General features: G+C 41.5%; 1 protein-coding gene across 1 annotated transcript in view; it reads left to right on the forward strand.

The window, feature by feature from the left end:
* The window catches only part of pgap1 (post-GPI attachment to proteins inositol deacylase 1), a 42,301-nt gene extending 19,490 nt beyond the window's left edge, over positions 1-22,811 (forward strand). Inside the window, exons 8-26 of the mRNA XM_080752506.1 lie at positions 134-239; positions 1,048-1,106; positions 2,324-2,407; positions 2,809-2,858; positions 4,451-4,502; positions 4,848-4,925; positions 5,870-5,945; positions 6,594-6,667; positions 6,898-6,949; positions 8,556-8,622; positions 11,294-11,399; positions 12,771-12,809; positions 14,836-15,020; positions 16,489-16,719; positions 17,236-17,371; positions 18,618-18,668; positions 19,079-19,290; positions 21,073-21,177; positions 21,574-22,811. Of these exons, the coding sequence (XP_080608632.1) occupies positions 134-239; positions 1,048-1,106; positions 2,324-2,407; positions 2,809-2,858; positions 4,451-4,502; positions 4,848-4,925; positions 5,870-5,945; positions 6,594-6,667; positions 6,898-6,949; positions 8,556-8,622; positions 11,294-11,399; positions 12,771-12,809; positions 14,836-15,020; positions 16,489-16,719; positions 17,236-17,371; positions 18,618-18,668; positions 19,079-19,290; positions 21,073-21,177; positions 21,574-21,712 (1,902 nt within the window). The 3' untranslated portion in view covers positions 21,713-22,811. The remainder of the gene's footprint in view (positions 1-133; positions 240-1,047; positions 1,107-2,323; positions 2,408-2,808; positions 2,859-4,450; positions 4,503-4,847; positions 4,926-5,869; positions 5,946-6,593; positions 6,668-6,897; positions 6,950-8,555; positions 8,623-11,293; positions 11,400-12,770; positions 12,810-14,835; positions 15,021-16,488; positions 16,720-17,235; positions 17,372-18,617; positions 18,669-19,078; positions 19,291-21,072; positions 21,178-21,573) is intronic.
* The last annotated feature ends 1,989 nt before the right edge of the window (positions 22,812-24,800 follow it).

Raw genomic sequence — 24,800 nt, forward strand, 5'->3', positions numbered from 1 at the left:
AAAGTATAAAATAATTAAAGCCCCTCCCTCTACCGTGGGCCCTGGTAACTCAGTCCCACTTTTCCCCCCCTTGTGACGCCCCTGGGTACAGGTACAGTATATTTATGGATATTGATCAGTGTATCATGCTCAGTTCTCAGTGGACCCAGAGAGGAGGAGGTCCGTTCTGAAGCATCACTTCATCAGGCACCCTGTCAGGATGCCGGGGGAACCTCCAGAGACCACCATCTCTTTCTCAGGTCGGTCCCTTTTTTATAGGAGCATATATCCTTGTCGGGTGAAAAAAATGTATGTCAAAAACCTTCCTTTTTTTCTATTTTTTAACTATTTTAAAGCTATACTGTGTAAGTTGCTCACCTAGAGGTCAGTAGCTCTATAGCAAACCGCGGTCGCGTCCGCGTCTTTCGGCCGTTTTTCGCCGCGGACCGGGCCTCACACCCCCGCGTCTGCCTCCACCTCGCCGAGATCTATCTTTAGAGGGGTCTCTGGTTCCTGTGCGTTCAGGCATTCCGGAGAAACGGACTCCTTCACCCGAGTAAATGCTGTTATGTTGAGGCAAGCTACACGGGCGCCTACAAATATGGCCGCCGTATTGTGATAGCGACCCCACTTCAAGATGCGCTGTGATTGGCTGGCAGTGTATAACCCTCGCTGTGATTGGCCGGTAGTGTATGATGACGTAATTTTGCCGGGAAATCCCGCCCCTGTCACGGCTAAGTAGAAAACATATAAAGAGAAGGCTTCAGAAGCTGAAAATAACGGAGTGGGTGTTCTAAAAGCGATTAGGACAATTTTAAGATTTGTTTTATAAAAAATTTAGTTTTAGTCACATTTTAGTCATCTCGACTAAAGTCAATCATTGGATCAATGGAACGAACGTAGGATACAGTTTAAAGTCCTATGAAAAACGTCACTATACCAATGACGAGATTTGACAGGCTGTTTTAAAAAGCCCTCAGCACCAATGATGAGATTTTACAGATTGACACTAGAGGGCCCAATAGATCCCACCACTCACACCTTTCTCCCCCAACATGTTCCATCCAGATTCTCCTGAAGCTTGGAGTGAAGTGAACACACTGCGTCTGGCTTACAGCACACCAAAGGTACTTCTCCCCGGCCCTTACTGTATCAAGAACATGGATGATAATCATTCTTGGTGTTTCTTGGGCTGTGTCCGAAATGCGGAACACGTTCCCTACTCCCTAACCCTAAATGAGGGATCCAGATGTAGTGTACTACAGTAGTGAACAAATCAGCGCATTTCGGACACTACCCCGTCGCCATCTGGTTGCGTCATCGCTGTCGCACAATTAAAACACTCTAGCGCTGGCTTTTGGAGCAATAAATAATAGCCGATCTACAAGCTCTCAACAGGGGGCGAAGCGACGCGTTGTGAGCTTGTACATCAACTCCCCAATGTGGATTGGAAATAACATACCAACATGTTGCGTTGTTATTATGAGAAATAGGCCAAATATAATTATGTTTTTATTCATCACAATTCAATAAAATAATGTTAAAAAATTTATAGGCCTATATATATTTTTTAAATTGTATTCATTCATTGATTCACCAATGAATGAATACAATTTAAAAAATATATATAGGCCTAATGTTTATGCCACATTCATTTGTCTCACATGCAGACATACACCCATGTTTGTGATAAAATAGGTTATTCTTGCTAATTTAAATACCGTAACATTATTTTATCATGATTATTATCAGCTGTGGAAGGTTGGGAAGAAAAGATCGAAAAACAAAAGCCTCCAGCGTCTATTCTCGTATATTCTCTTCATAAACAACTTTAGAGCTGTTTTCATCATTAAATGATGAAAAGCAAATTTTGTTCTCTGGTGACAATGCTGTGGACAGTTGTTTTCTTTAGCCGGTGGTTCTGCTACGAGCGGTTCTGTTGCGTTTGCTCAGCAACAGGTGGCTACTCCTCCTGCCCAGAGACGCAGAGACGAACCTGCAGTGTGCGTGTGCGCGTGCACACCGCATGTGCGTGCTCAAAGCGCGAGACAGCGGCCCCAGCGCAGTGCATTGTGGGGCGGCAGGGCTTGAATAGCGCTTGAATAGTGACCATCGAATGCTCACTACAAATCCAAATGCATTGTGGGATACTTCAGTACACTATATTAGGGTACAAAAATGCTCACTATACATTCGGACACTAGTTCAAAATGGCGGAGCCCCCTTTTAGTACACTACATTAGAGAATAGGGTGGATTTCGGACGCAGCCTAAGAGTGAAAATATGGTCTTATAAACGAGCACTGGGCAAGAATCCAAAACATCTGTATCTTGGCTGTTCACAGGAAGGACAGGTCAAGTACTTCCTGTTTGCACTGTCTAGTCGAAGGAAAGCTTACAGTCACTTCTACTGCCGCAGCAACAACCTGGTGAGACTCGAGCTTCCATCTGACCATACAGTACATGTTAATACAGAAACATATTCATAATTTACTTTGATATAAAAGAAGTGGAACCAACTGTATTAAAGGAATAAACTGTATTAAGAATATAAATAAGGAGAGTATGCTGAATTAGTTGAATTATGTAGCCTGATTTCAGACTCGGCTGAAGCTTGAGTCTGACATTGTGCCCTGTTTGAGCGATTTCTGGAGGGGAGGGACTTTATGCTGAATTTGGGAATTGTCGTAATGACTAAATTAGGACAATTCGGGGAGAATAATTGCCAGAGTAAATTGACAGGAATAGATTGTCAGTGTTAAATATTGACAGAGATGAGTTCACATGTGTGGTACAGAGTAAATTAAAATGATTATCAATCCCCCAACAGGAAATGACCAGCTGGGTTTATGGCTGCACGCAGAGGATTGGCTCTGTTTGGTAAGAAGCATTATGAATATTATGAATGTTTGGTAAAAATACGATTCATGAATGAATGTTTGGGTAGAAGCATTATTTACAGTATGTTATGAATGTGTTCACAGAGATGTTCTCCAAGGGGGTCAGGCGAAGAGCATGAATGATAATACAAAACAAAACAAACAAAACAAGCCACTTGGCTTAAGACTTTCCTTTAACCCATTTAGACCTAAGTCCGCCTGGAAAAAAGACTTAAAAACCTATGGCCGATTGGAAAAATACCCCTAAAACCTGAGATTTTATGGAAAACTTCACAGAGGTGTCAACGTCTACTAAAACATTTATTTCTCAGCCTCTGTAGCAGCTACATTTCAAAACTGTTTGATAGCTTACACCTTTGGCTTTCATGGGAAATTACTTGTCATGGTCCAGACCTTTATCATTCTTTTATAAAAAAATCTGCAAACTCAAATATTGTAATAAATCTTATAAAATGTCTAATAAAAAATACATTTCTCAGCCTATGTAGCACATAGAAACATAATTAGCAAATATTTGAGACCTTACACCATAGGCCTTACACCATAGGCCACCACTTTGACAAGAAACAACAATCCACCAGCCTTTATATTGAATATTTCAATTCTTGTTGTTCCACCAGCCTTTATATTGAATATTTCAATTCTTACGAGCACCCAGCTCAATATTGAAACTTCATCGCCCCTGCTTTACACCACACCAATCCACCAGATTTTATATTGACTGTGTCAATTCTTGTTTTTAGCTCCATTTAACGGTAAATCTAGCGAGCGACATTTGTCATTATTATTATATGTGCGTGCGCGTGTGTGTGTGCGCCTGTGTATGTGAATGAATGAACCATATCATCATAATCATTTTATAAGTGTTATTACCTCCAGATAGCTGTGAATCTGTTGTTCTGGAGTTTGGGGTTGACTCTGTGCTGCAAAGAGTCGGGTCTCTGAAACTAGCCGTGTCAAAGTGCGTCCGTGAAAAGTTATCCAGTCCTGATGAAATCCATGAAACACTTCTTCATCGTCGTCGTTGTTTTCAAACATATCACGTAACAATAACAATGCCAATTCCAGCGGGCCTGGTTTGCCTTCGCTCAACGCGTCTTCCATTTCGCCGCTATGAGTAGCTGCACTGGGATTCTCCGACAAATAAAGTTATGTAAAGGAAAAAAAAAAATCCCAGAATGCTTTGCGGTAGTCAGGGAAGCATACGTCATCGCCTCCTGATGCATTTCATTGGCCACGAGACCAGAAGAGGGTAAAAACTACAGGAAACGCATTTTGCGTTCCCGGTCTGAATGGATAAACAGCATTTTGCGTTCCCGGCCTGAAAGCTAGAAACGCATTTTGCGTTCCCGGTCTAAATGGGTTAAACCATTAAAACTGGTAAAGCATCTGTGTCATTTTAGCATATAGCTAAATATATTGAATACATCTATACAAAATGCTATGAATTATCTTAAATTTTGACTTTCCCTTTGGTGTGCCTTGAGCTCAAAAGGTGTAAACCAACGTTGTCTAATGTGTTTGCCATCACCAAAAAGCCATGATTTTCTCCTTTGCTTTCAAATGGTCCAGTGTGCATGCAGTGGATCTGTCTTTGGGAACAGAGCTCCTCCCAACATACAAGGTCTGTTTAGATTTTGCTTTTAAAAAGAGAAAACAGTATCACACTTGTTATCATCTTTAGCACTTCTGTTGTTCGAAATCAATCGCAGGGGAGTGTAACTTCACTTCCTCATGGTTATATATTTTCGGAGGGTGACACCAGCACCCAGCCAAGCATGAAATCACTTAGTTCTACTGGGTCTCTTCGCCATAACATTTTAGTCTAGTTTTTATTTGTTGATGACATTGACAGTATATTTAGTCCTAGTTTTACTCATCATAGCTTAGTTTTTTATGACGACGAACATTTTCCATCATAGTTTTAGTCTAGAACATGAACATTGTACCTGTCCATCCCTGTCCCCAGGTTGTCACTCTGAGTCTCAGTGACCTGTCCTCTGTATCTCATCTGGTGGTCAGCGCGTCCAACACTAATGGCAAACAGGTATACTTTTCCGCTTTGTTATTCACTTGTTAAATAATAAGTGTGAGGGTAAAAAAAAAGACAAAACGTAATAACAAAGCTCCTGGATTCTATTGTAATTAACCATTACTAAGTAGTTATGAGTAATTGTGCTTAACCCATTTAGACCTGGGGCCGATTCTAAAAAACGCATTCTAAAACCTCTGACTTGGATTTGTTTTTAAATATTTATTCAAAAATTACAAAAACATTGTTATATTCTGTATGTAGCAACAAGGGGTACCTGTCTTGAAAGGTAAAAACCCCAAAAGGGCTTCCCATCCTAAAATGGGTATAGTACAGTAGTAGCTAATTGGTGATTATAAATTACTTTCACAGTATTTATGACATTACTTAAAGGAGCATGAAACCACCCTTAAAGGGTTTTATTTCTCCTCAATGAACGGCTAGGCGTAAATAACCCGCTTATTACACGGCTACTTCATAAATGAATTAATAAATTGACCCAAAAGTATTTCCTTGCTTACGGTAATGAAAGTATTCCATAAGTCTTGCGCTGGGTGGACACTGGACACGGTCACCTTTGAAAACAAGGAAGTGTTGACCAAATGGAATACATTTTCGGTAACTGCATCGTCTATTCCTCGCTTCAAATGTTTTCAGAAACATTCTTGAGAGCAACAATTAGCTGTAAATGACAATGTGTTTGTTTACATGGCTGTCATGTTGGATACAGCATACAATTCAAGCAGCGCAGCCAGGTGCTCAGAGTCTTTGATTAGTCAGAGGTCTGTTATAGAGCGGGGTGGGCATTATCCAGAAATAACACACTGCTGAATTCAACCAATCATTCAACCAAACCGTGTAATGCAGTGCAGGCAGTTACAGATGGGTAAGGATTTGGAATCTCAATGGACTTACCGAAGAAATGAAATCATGTTCATGTGCTCTTATGTTGTCCATAGTTCACTGTGGAGTGTGAGTGGCAGAGACAGGAGTCTCAGATGATTTCTCTTCCTGTGCCACATGTTCTGTCCTTTGGTGAGTTGTATCGATTCTGTGCTTCTAAAGCAGGGGCCACCAAAACACAGAAGTTGACTATTTTTATGTCACACTTTATGTCAAGGATAGGGTGATTATAAAAGCTTATGTCTGTATCAGAAATGATTGGACAGGTGGGAAACCTTTGTTAAACTTGCAATAGGTACTTTACCTGGGTGACATCTTCTGATAGTTGTACTTCACTGTTGACATGAAATAATAATCCTGTTTAGTGTTTACTTTGTGACAAAAAGGCTAAAGCTTGTTGTTGCCATTGATCATGAACAAACGTAGGATAAAGATACCAAGGATGCAACACGGAAGTAGCACGGACGTAGTATCCCATTTATTATGCTCGAAGCTGTTTATAAACCACAGTGACGTCACTGACAAATCCTTGGTATCTTCATGCAACCCAGTCAAGTCCCGGTGACCCAAAGTTATATAAACACGGCCGGGAAAACGTGGAATTCGGGACTTCTCGCAGACCGGTGGTTGGGAAACTCTGATCTAAAGTAGTGGTCCGGTCACCCTTGACGTGAAAATGTTTGAGTACAACAGTACTGTTCTGAAGCTTGCAGAGTTCTATACTGCATAATCCTTTTAAAGCTTTGAGCTTCTCCTATTCAGTGTCTGTTGGTTTTGCAGGTTTGACTGTCAGTGATGTTGTTGTTAACTCCTCCGGCCTAGTACACACTGTCCAACTACAGCATTTTCATCAGGTATGCCTTTTCATGTACCCGTTTAATTCATTTTTGTGTTTATTTTGTGTTATACTTATTTTATGGGTAATGTCTTTCTTGTTTACATGTCTTGTAGGCATTCTAATTAAAATGAAATGTTTCGGTATTGTCAACATATCAATATTACATGATCAACTGTGGAAATTAAATTGAAACCTACCCATTCTAGTATCTAGTATCTGTATCTAAACTTCTGAGCCTCTCCACAGGTTTATCAGGCTTTCAGAATCACTATTGCAAGCAACTGCAGAGTACAGAAAGGTACGTAGCAGTGTTCATTTCATCAACTAAAACTAAATAAAAACTAAGCTATGATAATTATAATTAAAACTGAGAGAAATAGAGCTCAGTCACTGGGCTCTGACGTAGGCTCGTATCTAACCGGCAGAACCTCTGACGCTTCCAATTCCTTACCCGGTCCAACCCTTTGGGTATCTGTCTCTAATGAGGGCCGTCGAGAGTGCTGCCAATAGCTTAGTGTTTAGCCCAAGAGTCAGCTAGCTTCTGTCCTGATATGAGCGGGATGCTGGCTTATATAAGCTTACCGATGTCAAAGTGATGACATCAGTCTGATGTCATAGTGATGACATCAGTCTGACAATGCATGCTGTCTATGACAACAGTCCTATATGACACGTTGAGCTTAACACTGAAACGTTCTTAACACTGAGACTAAATATATTGTCAATTTTGTCAACAAATAAAAAATAGACTAAAATGTTAGGCAGGGACTAGTGGAGAAGAGATCCAGTGGAACTAAAAGGAAAGTCATTTTATGTTTGATTGCTCTCGGGTTTTGTGCTCTGAAAATAACTACACGCTACAAGCTCACAACGGGTTGCGATGCGACCATTACGAAGCCATCAATGCCCGCCAAAATAGATTTTTGTCGTCAAAATCAAATGTAAATACTAGATTTAGACAGTGGCCTAAAGTCTTATGATATTTAGAGATATAGTCATGTTAATTAACGGTAATTGGTGGTCTGGGACTCTCCTACATAGTTATAAAGATTTTAGAATCCCTATGCATGATATTAATAAACTCGACAGAGTCGCAGCCAGAGTATCTCTTACTTTAGAGCAGCACAAGCCCCCCAATTGTCATGACCGAAAGTATAAGGTTGCAGCTACAAGCGGCCGAAATGAGTTTTCTCAGACAGGTGGCTGGTATCTATCTCCCTTAGAGATAGGGTGAGAAGTTCAGTCACCCGAGAGAGACTTTGAGTAGAGGGGAGTGCATAATGCACAGACAACACAGGCCCAGCAGGCCAGACCAAGCGAAGGTCGCAGTTTACCATGAGAAATGTTGCAGCTTGTCTCCGTCTGTCTGTGTCAGTCAGTCGGTACACATTTCTACAGTCTATTGGTTGGTTCCCTTGTCACTGTGATATCACAGGCGAAATCACCTATGTAAAAGTCCATATATGGGTATTCACCAGAATCTCTTTTATGCCCATATATGAAGACCCCTGATATCATCGATATATATCACTGGCCAGATGGCCAAGACATGGCCCATATCTGTGTGGCTGGTTCAGATAGGGATCTCCATCTATGGGCATGAAATATAGTGTATGCATATGGATACATATTATTATTAATAAAGGATAAAATAAAATAAAATGTCCATATGAGCATTCCAAGAAACAAAATCCGTTTTATGCCCATGGAGATTTCTGATGTCATCAATCCCATGCCTGGCCCAAGAGCCTACTTTACTCCAATGTACACCCTACCTTCCCCAAAAAACGTTAATATTAAGTGCATATATATATATACAGTATATATATACAGTATATATATATATATATATATATATATATATATATTAGATTATAAACGGGTGCTTGTGTCTCTGCCCGCAGACAGGCTGTCCAACGTATACAGAATGACGGTACCATGGTTCAGAGAGGACTCTTTAACCACTGCCAGGTAAACCGGTTTGTGTTGCTTAAATGTCTGTGTCTACAGTGTGTCATCCACGCCAGTGGTTCTCAACCTTCATTAACTCATTCACTGCTAGGCCCGATAGTCCCGAGAATATGCTAATGTCCCTCCCTGCCAGGCCCGATAATCCAGAGAATTTCCTGTTTTTTCCCGTTTTCCCCCCATAGCAACCCCATCTTTCAAACATGGCAGCCATCTTTGTTTACATTTTAGGAAAACCTAATGGATGCCTGAACGGATTTCCATTCGGATTTTTTTGTTTGAAAGCTGTGAGCAATGTGCACACACGTGGTGCATGATCTAGGCATGGACATGACATTATCAGTGCACTATGAATTACATGGAAGTCTATGGAGACAGAGGCATATTATGGAACTACGAAGGTATTTGCAAATGGCGGGGTATGAGTTAAATCAGGTATATGAGAACCACAAAGTGAAACAAAAAATAAATAAACTGTGGTGTCTAATTGTAGTGTGGCATCTATGTGGATCTCTTCCATCATGATCTCTTCCATCATGGTGGTAATGTCATATTGATGATGTCACTCTTGCCCAAATATGGAGGAGCGGCAGCCTGCGCACATCGGTGTTGTCAGGCTTGCACGGCAACCGTTTGTGTTGTGAGTGAGGTCAGACCAGAGCTCTGTTCAGCATCGTATAAGATTTGAAAATATTTTTGAATTCCACTTCATTCCACAGAGACCAGAGGATGAAGATGCAGTTTTCTTACTGAAAGCAGATAAAGTGAGGTCAGACCAGAGCTCTGTTCAGCATCGTATAAGATTTGAAAATATTTTTGAATTCCACTTCATTCCACAGAGACCAGAGGATGAAGATGCAGTGTTCTTACTGAAAGCAGATAAAAACATTGTCCATTACCCAACAGAATCTTAAAACTCTGTCCCTATCACAGTCTATGTATAGATGCAGATTTGATGATGAACCGCCACTCCAGGAAGGAGTGTCCTCTCAATCTTCCCTGACTAAGGTCTGCTGTTCTGATTGTGCATACATCAGATCTCGATCGAACCATGTGGACTTCTCCTGCCAAATGCCCATAAATGGACAGATCCCCTCAGAATCCTACCAGCAAATTGCCAGAATTGTAATAAGCCAGGGACAAGGAGACACAGACGAACCAATGTATTGCAGTCATCAAACGTTTACCAAGACTTTAAAAACTCAACCAGGAGAAGACAACAAGACACATCAGCTGACTTATAAGAAAACTCACATCTGTAAACAGTGTGACAAGAGTTTCAGTCAGTTAGGTGATCTGAAGAGACACCTGTCAATCCACACAGGAGAAAAACCTTTTCACTGTAAAGAGTGTGACAAGAGTTTCAGTCGGTTAGATAAACTGAAGAGACACCTGTCAATCCACACTGGAGAAAAACCTTTCGACTGTAAAGAGTGTGACAAGAGTTTCAGTCAGTTAGATAAACTGAAGAGACACCTGTCAATCCACACTGGAGAAAAACCTTTCATCTGTAAAGAGTGTGACAAGAGTTTCAATGGGTTAGGTGGCCTGAAGAGACACCAACGTATACACACAGGAGAGAAACCTTTCTATTGTAAAGAGTGTGACAAGAGTTTCAGTCAGTTAGGTGCCCTGAAGACACACCAGCTTATCCACACTGGAGAAAAACCTTTCATCTGTAAACAGTGTGACAAGAGTTTCAATGGGTTAGGTGGCCTGAAGAGACACCAACGTATACACACAGGAGAGAAACCTTTCTATTGTAAAGAGTGTGACAAGAGTTTCAGTCAGTTAGGTGCCCTGAAGACACACCAGCTTATCCACACTGGAGAAAAACCTTTCATCTGTAAACAGTGTGACAAGAGTTTCAATGGGTTAGGTGGCCTGAAGAGACACCAACGTATACACACAGGAGAGAAACCTTTCTATTGTAAAGAGTGTGACAAGAGTTTCAGTCAGTTAGGTGACCTGAAGACACACCAGCGTATCCACACTGGAGAAAAAGCGTTCATCTGTAAACAGTGTTCTAAGACTTTTCGTCGGTTAGGTCACCTGAGGATACACCAGCGTATCCACACTGGAGAAGAAAACGTTTCACTGTAAACAGTGATAACCACCATCTGCACAATGGAGGAAAAATTAACAATGTGGTCACGACATTCGGCACGGCAAACTCGCTTGCTTTAGCTCGTTCGGTGGTGCCTCTCGTGGCTAAAGGTCGCTTGAGACTGCACGCCTTCGTTGCCGTCAAAAACTATACTTTATCGGCCAAAATGGCGAGAGGCACTTTAGAAATTCAAGGTCATGAAACCTTTAAGAAATGGTGAGGAACTGTGTTCCACCTAACATGCGTGTCTGTGTGTCTCAAAGTGTTTTACTGCTTAAATATAGATTAAATAAATAAACAATGTCTCTTTTTCAAATGGGAACTGGCCAGAGGCAGATTAGAATTTCACATCTCCGCTTTATATAATGTATAATACACAACAAAACAACACAACAAAACAATAGTACAGCCATGATACACAGAAAAAAATGTCTAAAAAATCTCCAAAGTGATACACTTTAAGCAACATGACAAACGAATAATCGTTAAATAAAGTGTGTGTGTGTGTGTGTGTGTGTGTGTGTGCGTGTGCGTGTGTGTGCGTGTGCGCACGGGCTTGCTTATCAGTGTTCCATCAGTAACAGAGATCTCAGGAATGCTCCACACAAGCAGACCAGACAACAGCTCCTCTACTCTCCTACAGATGCACACTGCCCCCAACTGCCAGTACAAGGTACTGCGTTTTTTCTTTTTTTCCTTCTTTTTTTTTTTTACTGCAATTGACCCTTAAAGATGGGGTGCCATGATGCTTTCCCCCTCTTAAACATGATTATCAACTATTATGATTATACTAGGAGGAAGATTTCTTTTTCTCAAAAAAGTGTACAGAAAGAGTTAAAATTAGGTTTTTATGTGGCCACACCCACCAGTTCATTAAGTATGCCTGGTTGTCATGGTGAGTGGTGAGTCTGTGACCCAGCTGAAGTTAGCCACACCTAGCCTAGTTCCAGACTCTGAATCGCTAGCCACGCCCCTTTAATTTTTTTGAATAATGAAGTGAAACGAAATGTTAATTCAGGCTGAGTGTCAGGCTAAGCCACACCCACAGGTTGGGTGAATGCCTAAAATCACACAAAGCGGTACACAGTATCTCTAACATCATGTCATCAACATGGATCTGTCCCATTTCCCATGTTCCCTCCTGATTGGCTACCATTGCCTTCTAAAGTGTGTGTACCTAATCGAGAGATAGGGGAGTCTTACTGTTGTTAAGTTATCCATGAGACAGTTGGATTCGCAGCCTAGAAAGATGAAGAATCGACAGATTTTCTTTCCAGAACAAACACTAGTCCAGGGTATTTAACTAAGTAAACACTCTGGTTTAACCAGTGGTTACCAAGGGTTCAGATTCTATTTCCATCATCATGTGTAATACCTGCGAGGCCTGAGAAGTGAGAACACCCATACTATGCGCTTGTGATGCACCGATGTGAAATTTCTGGCCAATACAGATAATAGATGTCGACATTGCTGTCATGGTCGATAACTGATATTTACCGATGTCAAAAACAAGTTCAAATTCTGTATTTTTTGGGAAAAAAAGAAATAGCAATTCTTCTTTATTGCACAATTAGTTATTGAAACTACGCTATTGTAATGTTGTGTTAAAAATAATAATAGATTTTTTTACATCCGGCCGCCGGCAATGTTAATATTCAACAGTTAATTAAGATTTGAAGCGGTCAATGGCCTGCATATACCGACTAATGGAAACCCAGGATTAGACACCCTGTATTCCTTCACGACAGCTATCGGGTCTTTTTTTTATATATATATATTTGTTTTCTGGCTTTTATGCCTTCATTAGATGGGACAGTAGATTGACAGGAAATGGGGGGAGAGATGGGGAGTGGCACGTGGCAAAGGTCGTCCGGATCAGGAATCGAACCGGCGACGCCGTCAGGCATCAATGCCTATGTGGCAATGCTTAAGTGGTATGCGCCTGGACCAGTAGGCCAGCGGGTGTCCCAAAACCTTTTTTCATCTAATCTAATGATATGTATTTGTCAAATATGATATAAAGATCTGTCCGTTTCTACTGTAGGTGTCAGTAAGGACTTCATTTCCCAGAGTTCTCGGACAGGTGAGACACACCGCTGTCATCTTCACACTTCTGCACACCTGAGGAACTGTGTCAATCACCAACCAAATGGTGTTAATTTTGTCCACTAAAACTGACAACAAATATTTGTCGACTTCCTTTTTTCACTGACAAAAACTAAATAAAAACGAAGCTATTATGACTAAGACTAAATTTATTGACAATTTTGTCAACACATAAAACTACACTAAAATGTTAGGGAGGGACTGGTGGGGAAGAGATCCAGTAGTAAATGTTATGCTTGGTTTAGGCTTTTATGCTTGGTTGTGCTCGGGTTCGTTCATGTAGGACCACACAGGCAATTAGGACATCAGCCAAGAAGTGATATCGTCATCCAGTTCAATTAGGCCGCTGACTCCATGTGGTGATTTGAAGATTGGGCATTCATCAATGATGTGTTCAACAATCTGTGGTATTCTGCATTCACAGCTCTGTTACGCTCTGAAAATAACACATCTACAAGCTTGCAGATCGGCTACTTTCAGCATGCAACCAAGTTTGTAATACACTTTTAGCCGACAAAAATCTAACCTGACTTGCGTCAGATGGTGGCAGTAGTGCGTAGGCCAATAGAGTCTGATTGCAGACCACGTGGATGCAGACAGGCCAATATGAGTGGTTGGAGTTGGCACTCCCAGACTGTGACAGAGAGACGGCCACATCCAATCACCTGCTAAAGAATTTCCAAAAATGGCCCGCCCCTTACATCGAGTCTGCCCGAGAGATCTCAGATGGTAAAGTAGAGCGGTAGCCTACGCACTACTGCCACCATCTGACGCAAGTCAGGTTAACAAAAATCTAGACTAAAACTAAAATAAAAAAATCTGATGGCTAAGATACGACTAAAACTAAATTAAATCTTATTCAAAAGATAAAAAACGAAATCTAGATTTGCTGTCAAATTAAGTGATTATCAGTGGTGTAAGGTAACTTAGTACATTTACCTAAGTATTGTACTTAAGTACGATTTTAAGATAGTTATACTTTACTTGAGTATTTCCAATTTCCAATACTTTTACTTTTACCCTACTACATCTCCTATCCGAATATTGTGCTTTTACTCGCCTACAATTATTTGAAACCTTTAGTTAGTCACTTTGCAGATATAAATTATAATATAAATCATGCATGAACAACTTTAGCCTTATTTTATACCTTGGCTATTTGAAAATAGCCGATCTACAAGCACACAACATGTCGCATCACAACGCGTTGTGAGCTCGTAGATCAGCTATTTTCAAATATTTTGTACTTTTACTTTTGGTACTATAAGTACATTTTGATGCCAACACTTTTGTACTTTTACTCAAGTACATTTTGAATTTCCGGACCTTTACTTGTAAGAGAGTATTTCCATATTGCAGTATTGATACTTAACACCCATTCAGAACAGGTACACATTCATTATTTTATGCTTTAACTATTGAAAAATAGCAGATATACAAGCTCACAGCGCGGCACTGAGTGCCGCGCTGCGAGCTTGTAGATCTGCAAGTTTTTTTTAAATCGTGAAAATTAGAATTTGACCCGATTCTATAAGTGTCTTTTGAATCCTTCTAAGATTTTTTGAAAAACCTATGTTTCTATGTCAGCAATCTGGCTAGCCATCGTCAAAGAAAAGGTCCTTTTCACTTAACTGGAGCTCAGTTAGTCTGTTCTTGAGAGACTACTATGTCAGTGGTGCTCAAACCTCTTCATTTGAAGGACCCCCAAAATGATATGTATTTGGCCACAGACCCCCATCTCAAAACATTTAGTTCCAAGGACCACCCAGAAGCAAAATTTGAGTTAGAAACGTTCGCTATATTCGCATATATTCAAAGATTTGCACACATTTTCACGACTTTTTCAAAAATAGCAGATCTACAAGCTCACAGCGCGGCACCGAGTGCCGCGCTGTGAGCTTTTATATCTGCTATTTTTCACTGGTTAAAGCATTCAATAATTCTAGGCCTAAATGGGTTAAATAATAAATGTGATTACTTCCCCCCCCACTGTGTCCTGCCAGGTGTTGAGGTTCTGTGGGCCCATGGTGCCCGTGTACATGGCTGTAACGCTCCTCCTGGCCTGCGGGGGGCAGCTGTCTTCCATCCTGAGGACGGGCCGGGTGCTGGACATGAGCGAGGCGCTGGGCGGTGCTCTGCAGCCTCACAAAGTGGACCTTCCTGTTTACGTCCTACACCTGCTGCTGGGGTAGGCAAGAATAGCACGTCTACAATCTCACAACACGTCGCGATGCGTTGTGTCTGTGCTTGTAGATGGATCAAACATTTAGTGTAGACTGTTAAGGTGGTTGCACACTTCGTTGCGTTTTGGGAATCCGAAAGCCGTAGGCCAGGGAGAGAGAGAGGAAAGAGAGAGAGAGCAAGGGACTCAGTGCAACGGGCTGCAGTGTGCAAACGTGATTGACATAACGTGAGGTTGATTTTTTTATTCACGCAATCCGAAATTCACTCCGATATTCGGCCCGAAAAACGCAGCAGTGTGCAAAGACCTTTAGACCAAGGGTCTTCAAAGTTTTTCAGGCCAAGGACCCCATAGCTGAGAGAGATGAAGCAGGGACCCCTACTGTATATTGAAGATAATAAATTGTCTTACATTTCATTTCATTACACATTATATTATCTATTAGTAATTATGTTCATTTAACCACTTAAACCATCAATACTTCTCTATTAGCTCTGTACTTGGTCTGCTATTTTTTCCACTCTTACCAGAAATCGGCGCGTTTTGAGTTGAGATTCTTCCGCGAATGTTCCCCCCCACAATAGGGATGCTAGGGTTCAGAGAGCGTAGGTTAAAGGAGAATTCCGGACTAGCCGTTTTATTTCCTTAATCTGATGTTATGATATCCCAGAACGATTGGTAATTTTATTATTGTTATTATTCTTTTTTTATTCAAGTCCATAGCAGCTCCGACCACGAGTGGTGGGGCATTACGCTAAAACACTTGTTTGTATCGCTCAATTTCTTTTTAATGATGCTTCATTTTATCTGTTGTTATCCTCTAAGCTATTCTTTTAATCTATTCTGCGAAGCACATCGAACTGCACTCGATGTATGAAATGTGCAAAAGTATATGAATAAAGTTTGATTGACAGTAATTATGACTATAGTTGAGTCCACCTAAAGCGAGTCCAAGTCGAGACCAAGACTGAGGCAGGGCGAGTCCGAGTCAAGACCGAGTGTGGGAGGGGGCCGAGTGCGAGTCGAGACCGATACAAACGGGGGTCGAGACCGAGACCAGATAAAAATAGATTTTACATTTAAATCCTCATTTGAGAGTCCCTTAGTCCGAGACTGATTCATTTATAAATAAAACGTCATAATAATATAGGCCCCACGCCTTGGGGTGTTTTTTTGTCACAGTACATTTACACATACGTGAAATTTTTCCTCTGCATTGTATCCATCCTATAACGACTAGGAGCAGTGAGCAGCCATATTTGGTGCTCGGGGAGCTATTAGAGGTTAAAGAGTCCTGCTCAGGGACACATCGACACATAGCTGGCCTGACCGGGAATCGTACCTGGGACAACCAGGAGCTCTGGCTCCCCAGGCAGGCTCACTAACCACTCGGCTACAGCTGCCCCATTAAACGTATTATATTGATGAATTGTGGAATTATAATGACTTCTGCCTTCCTCCGGCGTGTGTTCAGGTGCCGCTGGTTTCACGAGGCCTGGTCCGTTCTTCGTCTCCCCTCCATGGATGAACTCCCCCCGACATCTCCTGATGGTTCCTTCCGTGAGGGCGTGGCTCCAGAGGAGGAGTGGCCCCGCCTCCTGTCTCCTCTGCTCTACGCGTTCGGTGCAGGCGTGGCGTTCTGGGGCAGCGCCTTGCTACGCCTCCTCGTATGTCTGGCCTCACTGGTTCTGGCTCCACTGCACAGGTACAGTAGCCATAGAGTAGGGAGCAACCTCAGCCACCATGAGGTTGCTTTTTGCAGACTCTTATCTCCGGCACTGTTGCCCCTATCCATGCCAAACCTTGCACACACACTCCTTGGCTGGCAAACCACAACCTATGCCCCTGATTTCTCACATGCCCCTCTTCTAGCGCAACATTATGCGACCTGATGGTCGCTTATCTCCCAATTAGGGAGTCTTACTGGTCTAGTTTTAGGGTCATCATAGTTTAGTCTTTATTTCGTTTTTATTCAGTTTTCGTCTGTGAAAAAAAGCTAGTCGACGAATATCTTTTGTCGTAGTTTTAGAAATTAACACTGCTTCGGCCAGAATTATTCCAATAATTCTATACTAAGAGCCACATGTCTTTGTTTTGGTACAGAAAAGACTGAACCTCTTCTCTGTTAGAATTAATTTCGACAATTGAAATGTAGGGTGAACTATTATTTCCAACTGTATTTGTTGACTTGTGGTTGTTTTGTACTTTGGTTTGTTGACAGACCCTCAGTGTCTCGACACTGCTGCACCCTGCGTCTCCGCACGCAGCTCCTCCTCATCCTGTCTCTCACTGTACTGGGCGGGACTTCCTGTGGAGCCCTGTCACTCTTCCTTAGCTTCTTGCTGCACCTGTACAGAGTGAGTCTGATGACTGAAACACAATTAAAACCCATTCAGAACGGGTACACATTATTGTGTATTATTGTTTTATGCTTTAACTATTGAAAAATAGCAGATATACAAGCTCACGGTGCCGCGCTGCGAGCTTGTAGATCTGCTATTTTTGAAAAATCGTGAAAATTTGAATTTTGACCCGATTCTATCCACCTGTTTCCGCGGGAGTTTACTGGAGATTATTTGGACCTGTTTGGACCACACTTCCGGTTTAACAGCAGACATACAAGCTCACGTCGCGTCGCAGATGCAACCATTGTGAGCTTGTAAATCACACTCGGCTGCGGCGACGGAAGCTCGGTACAGCGTCTGCGCAATGCACTATGGGGCGTTGGAAACTCGTGGATAAGTGTCTTTTGATTCCTTCTAATGTTTCTATGTCAGCAATCTGGCCAGCCATCGTCAAAGAAAAGGTCCCTTTCACTTAACTGGAGCTCAGTTAGTCGGTTCTTGAGAGACTACCATATCAGTGGTTCTCAAACCTTTTCATGTGAAGGACCCCCAAAATGATTTGTATTTGGCCACGGACCCCCATCTCAAAATATTTAGTTCCAGGGACCACCCAGAGGCGAAATTTGAGTTACAAATGTTCGCTTAAAAAATACATATATTCAAAGATTTGCACACATTTCCACGACTTTTTCAAAAATAGCAGATCTACAAGCTCGCAGCGCGGCACTCGGTGCCGCACTGTGAGCTTGTATATCTGCTATTTTTCACTGGTTAAAGCATTCAATAATTCTAGGCCTAAATGGGTTAATACAGTTAATAAGTTCATAAAAGCAAAGTGAATGCATATAATCAGTGATTTAAACCAAAGTTAATGAATTATTATTTCTTATTAGAACAGCCTGCTCAATAAATAGAGCATGGCACTTCAACATTGCCATGGTTAGGGGTTCAACTGTTACCTATTGATTAAAATGATACATGTTCATAGCAGTGGCAATTTGTTTTCGGTTCAATTATTCATTTGTGGTGCAAATAAGAAAAATTATAAAAGAAAAGCCCTATTTTATATTTCAGCGAGCTTGTAGATATGCTATTTTTGAAAAATGTTTAAAAGATTATTATTATTTAATTATTTTTGAAAACCTGAAAATGTTTGCTCAAATTGGGAAACCAGGTTTATAATGTGATTATTGGTTAATACGTGTGAATAGTATAATAACTTCACAACTTAACCTGTTTGTGTTTTAATGTTGTCCAGGTACTGAGACTACAGATGACAGAAAGGTATCTGAGTCACATGCTGAATCTGGTAAGATTTTACCGACACATTGCAACTTTCATATAGAATCAATTTTTTCGGTTACTGCATTGAAATGTTTTCAAAAACGTTCTTGAGAGCAATGTTTAGTTGTGAATGATGTTTACATGACCGCCATATTGGATACAGCATACAATTCAAGCAGCAGAGCCAGGTACTCCTTTCATTAGACAGCGGTCTGTTATAGAGCCAAACGGTCATTATGCAGAAATAACACACCGCTGAATTCAACAATTATTGACAAATCAGAATCAAGCATTCAACCAAGCTGTGTAATAATGGCCGATATATCGGTCAGGCTCTACAAAACAGCCCCAGCTCTCTGTGAACACACAACCTAATGATTAAAATCTAAAGAAAAACTATAGTTGTATTATATCTGTCGCGTGTGATCCTTGCAGGCGCCCCAAAAGCATGAAGAGACAGGGAACGGCTCAGTGGATGGCCGGGCCCTCAGCAGGCCTAAGGAGTGTAATGGCACCCCCTTGCTGTCAGAGGGTGCACTACAGGAGACCAGGCACGACCTGCAGCTCCATCTTTGTCTTTTGACGCTCTTCACACTTCCTCTCATGCTCAGTGCACCCTCGCTGATCCACTGGACACGCAACCTGAGGTACTGTGTATGTGTGTGTGTGTGTGTGTGTGTGTGTGTGTGTGTGTGTGTGTGTGTGTGTGTGTGTGTGTGTGTGTGTGTGTGTGTGTGTGTGTGTGTGTGTGTGTGTGTGTGTGTGTGTGTGTGTGTGTGTGTGGTCACGCGGGTAGACGCCATCCTGTATCTTTTCTGAGCAGTGTCATGCCTCTCAAGCACACGGACATGCATGTTGGAATATGTTAACCCATTCAGAACGGGTACACATTATTGTGTATCATTATTGAATGCTTTAACTATTGAAAAATCGTGAAAATTAGAATTTTGACCCGATTCTATAAGTGTCTTTTGAATCCTTCTAAGGTTTTTTTTGAAAAAACCTATGTTTCTATGTCAGCAATCTGGTTCTCAAACCTTTTCATGTGAAGGACCCCAAAAAATGATATTTATTTGGCCACGGACCCCCACCTCAAAATATGTTGTTCCAGGGACCACCCAGAAGCAAAGTTTGAGTTACAAACGTTCGCTTTGAAAATACATATTTTCAAATATTTGCACACATTTTCACGACTTTAAAAAAAATAGCAGATCTGCAAGCTCGCAGCGCGGCACTCGGTGCCGCGCTGTGAGCTTGTATATTGTATACTTGCTATTTTTCAATAGTTAAAGCAGTCAATAATTCTAGGCCTAAATTAATACAATATGTCTAAGGCTTCCCACAGACAGTCAGGCACAAGTTGAGTGAGAGTTGTGTGGGGGAGGCGGGGGGCAGAGACGGCGCAATGCATTCCGGATTGAAGTCTAGTGGTTTGAAGTCTAGTGATAGTCCTGTGGTTGCACAGAGCACCATCCAACAAGCACACAACACGCACTAGACTTCAAACCACTAGACTTCCATCCGGAATGCATTGTGCTGTCTCTGCCCCCCGCCTCCCCCACACAACTCTCACACAACTTAGTGCGTTCCAGTCTGAGTGCAGCCTAACACAACTAACTGCTGTGCTTATAGTTGACCTGCTTGCTCAGTATTGAGACCTTTAGATCCTGTGGTCAGGTAGGACATCTACTGGTTGATAAGAGGTATTGCATCAAGTTTCATGAGACTCGGTACAAAAAGCTCTGAGCACCCGTCTACCAGTGAAATCATTGTATTCAATTCCTCAAGTAAGTATGTTCTTATTCGATTCTTCATTCGCCGTAAAGGAATGTCCTGGTATTCAAGCCATCACAGGGAGTATATAATAGAAGGGGTTGACACTAAGGTCTCAGAGGCACTTGCCCATCGGGCAAGTACAGGTCATGTTCTACTTGCCCAAAGGTCATGCCCACTTGCCCGAAAAGTAAATCGTCCATTACAAAATGATGGGTAAGATTTTAATTACCGCTAAATTAAACACTTATTTCTTTACTTTCTGGGGCTGTGCGATAAAAAATGTCATACCTCCAAATCCCTACATAGCTACAATCGTCTGTGGTTTCAGACGGTATTTTATATTATGAAATGTAGCAATATTAAAAACAGCACATTATAGGTAAACAGTGCTCTTATTTTACATTCCACAGACCAGAGACAGCCCTCTGGTTACGTTCAGGTGTTTACAGATATCTCGTGTTGTGTCTATAGACAGTTGCGTCCCCTCTCAAATGAGCACTTGCTCGGTCGGGCAACCTGAAAGCAAACTTCACCTGCCCAAAGGTTTTATTTACCTGCCGGGGGCAGGTGGGCAAGCCTTAGTGTCAAGGCCTGTAATAGGAAAAAATAAGTATTCTTTTTTGGTGACGTACTTCTTTAAACATGTTTTGCAGGTATTCCACCCAGCTAGATCCTGACCCCTGTTGGCCACACACAGTGCCTCTACTTACTGCCTATGTTCTGCTCATTAACTCCAACACTCTGAAACTCAGTACCAGGTACACACACACACACACACACACACACACACACACACACACACACACACACACACACACACAAACCTACCTGTGTAGTACTACCGACTTGATCTTCACGGTAACATGGATAATCAGCGAGCCATGCGGTTATGGTAAAATGATGCAGAGTTTAAATACCTGCAAGTTTGTACTGTATTCTCAGAACACTATTTTTCCTGTGTGTGTGTGTGTGTGTGTGTGTGTGTGTGTGTGTGTGTGTGTGTGTGTGTGTGTGTGTGTGTGTGTGTGTGTGTGTGTGTGTGTGTGTGTGTGTGTTTGTGTTGGAATAAATATCTTGCTCCAAAGCAATTGAGAGAAGATGTAGTAACAACATTCTTTTTACGAATGTGTTTTGTGTCTTTGTGCCAATTTCAGTAAACTCCTGCCTCTGGCCTCCCGTCTCCCTCTGCCCCTGGCCGTCGCCATGGTGACCTTCTCCCCGCTCCACCTCTACAGAGTCACCTACTTCCTGTCCGCGGCGCTGGTCCCCCTGGCCGCTTCCTGTCTGCTCTGACGGTATCTGGTTGCTAACAGCGCCCCCCCCATAAGAGTCCTCTAACAGAACAACCTCAGTCTACCTAGCTGCCGTGGAGCAGACCCATAGACATACTTAGTTTGGGGAACTGCCTGCTAAGCTTCCGCACCAAAGGCTCCGAGGGCCATTCCACTGTTGTGACGTCTCTGGGGCCAGAGTCACTCCGAGGTTTTTACTCAAGTGCAAAGAAAACAAACCAACCCCAGGAAGTGATGTTCGGTCAAAGAAATGTTCGTCGACTACTTTTTTTGACTGGCGAAAACTAAATGAAAACTAAGCTATGATGACTAAAACTAAGAAGACTTAATATATTGACAATTTGGTTGGTCAACACATAAAACATAGACTAAAATGTTAGAGAGGGACTAGTCGACTAAAGGTTAAGTGATTTTAATATGTTTGTAGATCAGCTATTTTCAGCATGCAACCAAGTGTAACCAAGTGTGGTGCTTGGTTTCAAGACACCAGAACCACGTCTGATAGCTTCATACTTGACAATACGGTGTACTCAGTTGAGAAGTTAATGTTTCGCTGCAAGTTCAGTCTTAAATGTAATGACATTATAGAATGTCTTAAAATAAGTCTTAAATATAACTTCCTGATACCCGCTGACACCCTGCCACCCTCATGGTGATCCATCCAGTTTTAAGTATTTTCAGCTTGTCTGGTTAGAGTTAGCGCATGACGGGTCGCATTGAATATGCGTGTGTAAAAGAAAATAAACCTCTGTTTGACCAAGCCCTCGGGACGCAAAGGACAAAATGGCCTTGGAACATTTGGTGCCAGTATGGCTCCACACGATTTTATCCTGAAACCAAGTTTGCCTTACTCTGTATATCTATAGCTCTGCCTTCAAGGAGCCATACAATAATCTGTCTTTCAGGATAACCATTTTAGTAGCAATATTATTGAGGGAACTTTAAATGTTTAGTTTCATGGGCATTAGCAGGTGTGTGTGTGTGTGTGTGTGTGTGTGTGTGTGTGTGTGTGTGTGTGTGTGTGTGTGTGTGTGTGTGTGTGTGTGTGTGTGTGTGTGTGTGTGTGTGTGTGTGTGTCCGCCCGCGTGTATGCTCGCTCAAGTAAAGTGAAACGAAAATATAAAAATAACTGAAACCAAGAACAAACCAAAAGATGCCTGTGAGTTGAATCATTACATTTTGTCGACTCAGTTCCATAGATAAATATTATGAAAATGGCAGATCTATTGTAGATTTTATTTAAAAAAAAAAATTGTATTAAAAAGTCTTAAAAGTCCTTCAATGATCACTTCACTGTCATCTGGGGACCCCCCAAAAAATCATGTGTAGTTGTGGCTCCCTGGTTGCTCAGTTGTTCCAGAGAGTCACACCAACACCAGATTACATCACAGGGTCTTTCACCTGGAGGTTTCAATTAAAGAAAAGGGGGATTTTTTTTTTATATAAAAATGTCAAAATGGAAATAAAACCAATGGCTGCTTTGAAAGATTTAGACAGTGATATTAAGTATCTCATAACTCGTAGTCAGTGGGGTGTTGTAGGGGTGTAGGCAGGTGATCGGACCGTAGAATTGGCCATTTTAAAGCACATACACACAGCATTACACTGAGAAACAGTAGGTAGTGTAGCACTGAAGGAGCGGGGGCTGAAGAGTCTTCAACCAACTATAGAAACCTAACGACCATTTGAATGTCTTTTTATTTGAAAAAACACGTGCAAAATGTCCTCTAGGGATGTGATTGTAAATTCATTAACAAAATAACGTTATAGACTGTCACAGCGTCTTTTGATCTCACTTTGGGTCCCATACAGCGGTTGATTGATTGATAGATTGATTGATTGATTGATTGATTGATTGAATGAACCATGCAGATTTTAAAAGGGACAAACAAATCATAACCCTATCGCCTTGAAGTATCCGATTGTGGCTGTCAAGACTGTGTGTGTGTGTGTGTGTGTGTGTGTGTGTGTGTGTGTGTGTGTGTGTGTGTGTGTGTGCGTGTGCGTGCGAGCGTTTGTGTGTTTGTGTGCGAGCGTTTGTGTGCGAGCGTGTGTGTGTGCGAGCGTGTGTGTGTACATTATGTCTGGGTGGTGGGTTGCAATCTGCATTAGATTTTTATTTATTTTTATTCAGAAGAATACGCATCTTTTTAGTTGCCAACGGTGTTTAATTAAGACTGGCCAGTTAAACTGTTTGAGAGTGTACACATGTCGTGTACTTACCGTACAGTGCACTCACTGTTAACAGTGGGCTGTGTTACAAAGCTGGATTAACAAGTGACCAACCTTTATGGATTTACATAATCAACTATATTCATGCATTTGCTTCTGAATTTAAAAAGAAAATAATGAACAAAAGACACCTCCTGGTGTTGCTTCATCATCTGTCTGCTAACAGCTGGCATCTGTCATTTAAACCAGCTCTGTGCCTTCCTGCTCCTTCAATAATCATCTAATGCATGGGGTCTTCAACAGGGGGGCCGGGACCCCTAGGGGGTCCTCCAAATCTTTGTGTGATTATACATTTTTTTCTCCTTTTCTATATCAACCACTTGAACCCTAGCTTCCATATTCTGAGAACTTAAGCCAAAAATAGCCGATCTACAAGCTCACAACGCCTCGCGCTGAGCTTATAGATCGGCTATTTTCGGCAAAGAGGTTTTGTGTAGAGGGGAAAAAGAGCAGACAAATACAGAGTGAAAGGTCAAGTTTATTAAAGGGATATTTCACTTTCAAAATTTGTTTTGGTATTTTTATCGTCTAATCAGGCTTTTATGAATACCCTAAACAGTTTTTAATTAGCTTGATTCAATATTTAGATATTTTATGTAAATGTTACCAGGCTCTCCAGGCCCAGGGCCTCTCCCCACACACACCCATTGTAACTTTAAACTTCTTTTTAACCATGATAGATTCATTAAAAACACCCATTATTTTTTCTGGTGATTCCTACTACCCTCCTAATACGTGAGCAGGCTGTTTTTTCGATAACTTTTTTCATCTATTTTTAATAATATTTTTTTGTATTTCATTTTTTCCATTTTCCCCAAATAATTATTAAAAATAAATTAAAAAAGTATCGGGGGAAA

This window comes from Nannobrachium achirus (genome assembly GCF_963921795.1).
Source record: "Nannobrachium achirus genome assembly, chromosome: 22".
Classification (NCBI taxonomy): domain Eukaryota; kingdom Metazoa; phylum Chordata; class Actinopteri; order Myctophiformes; family Myctophidae; genus Nannobrachium; species Nannobrachium achirus.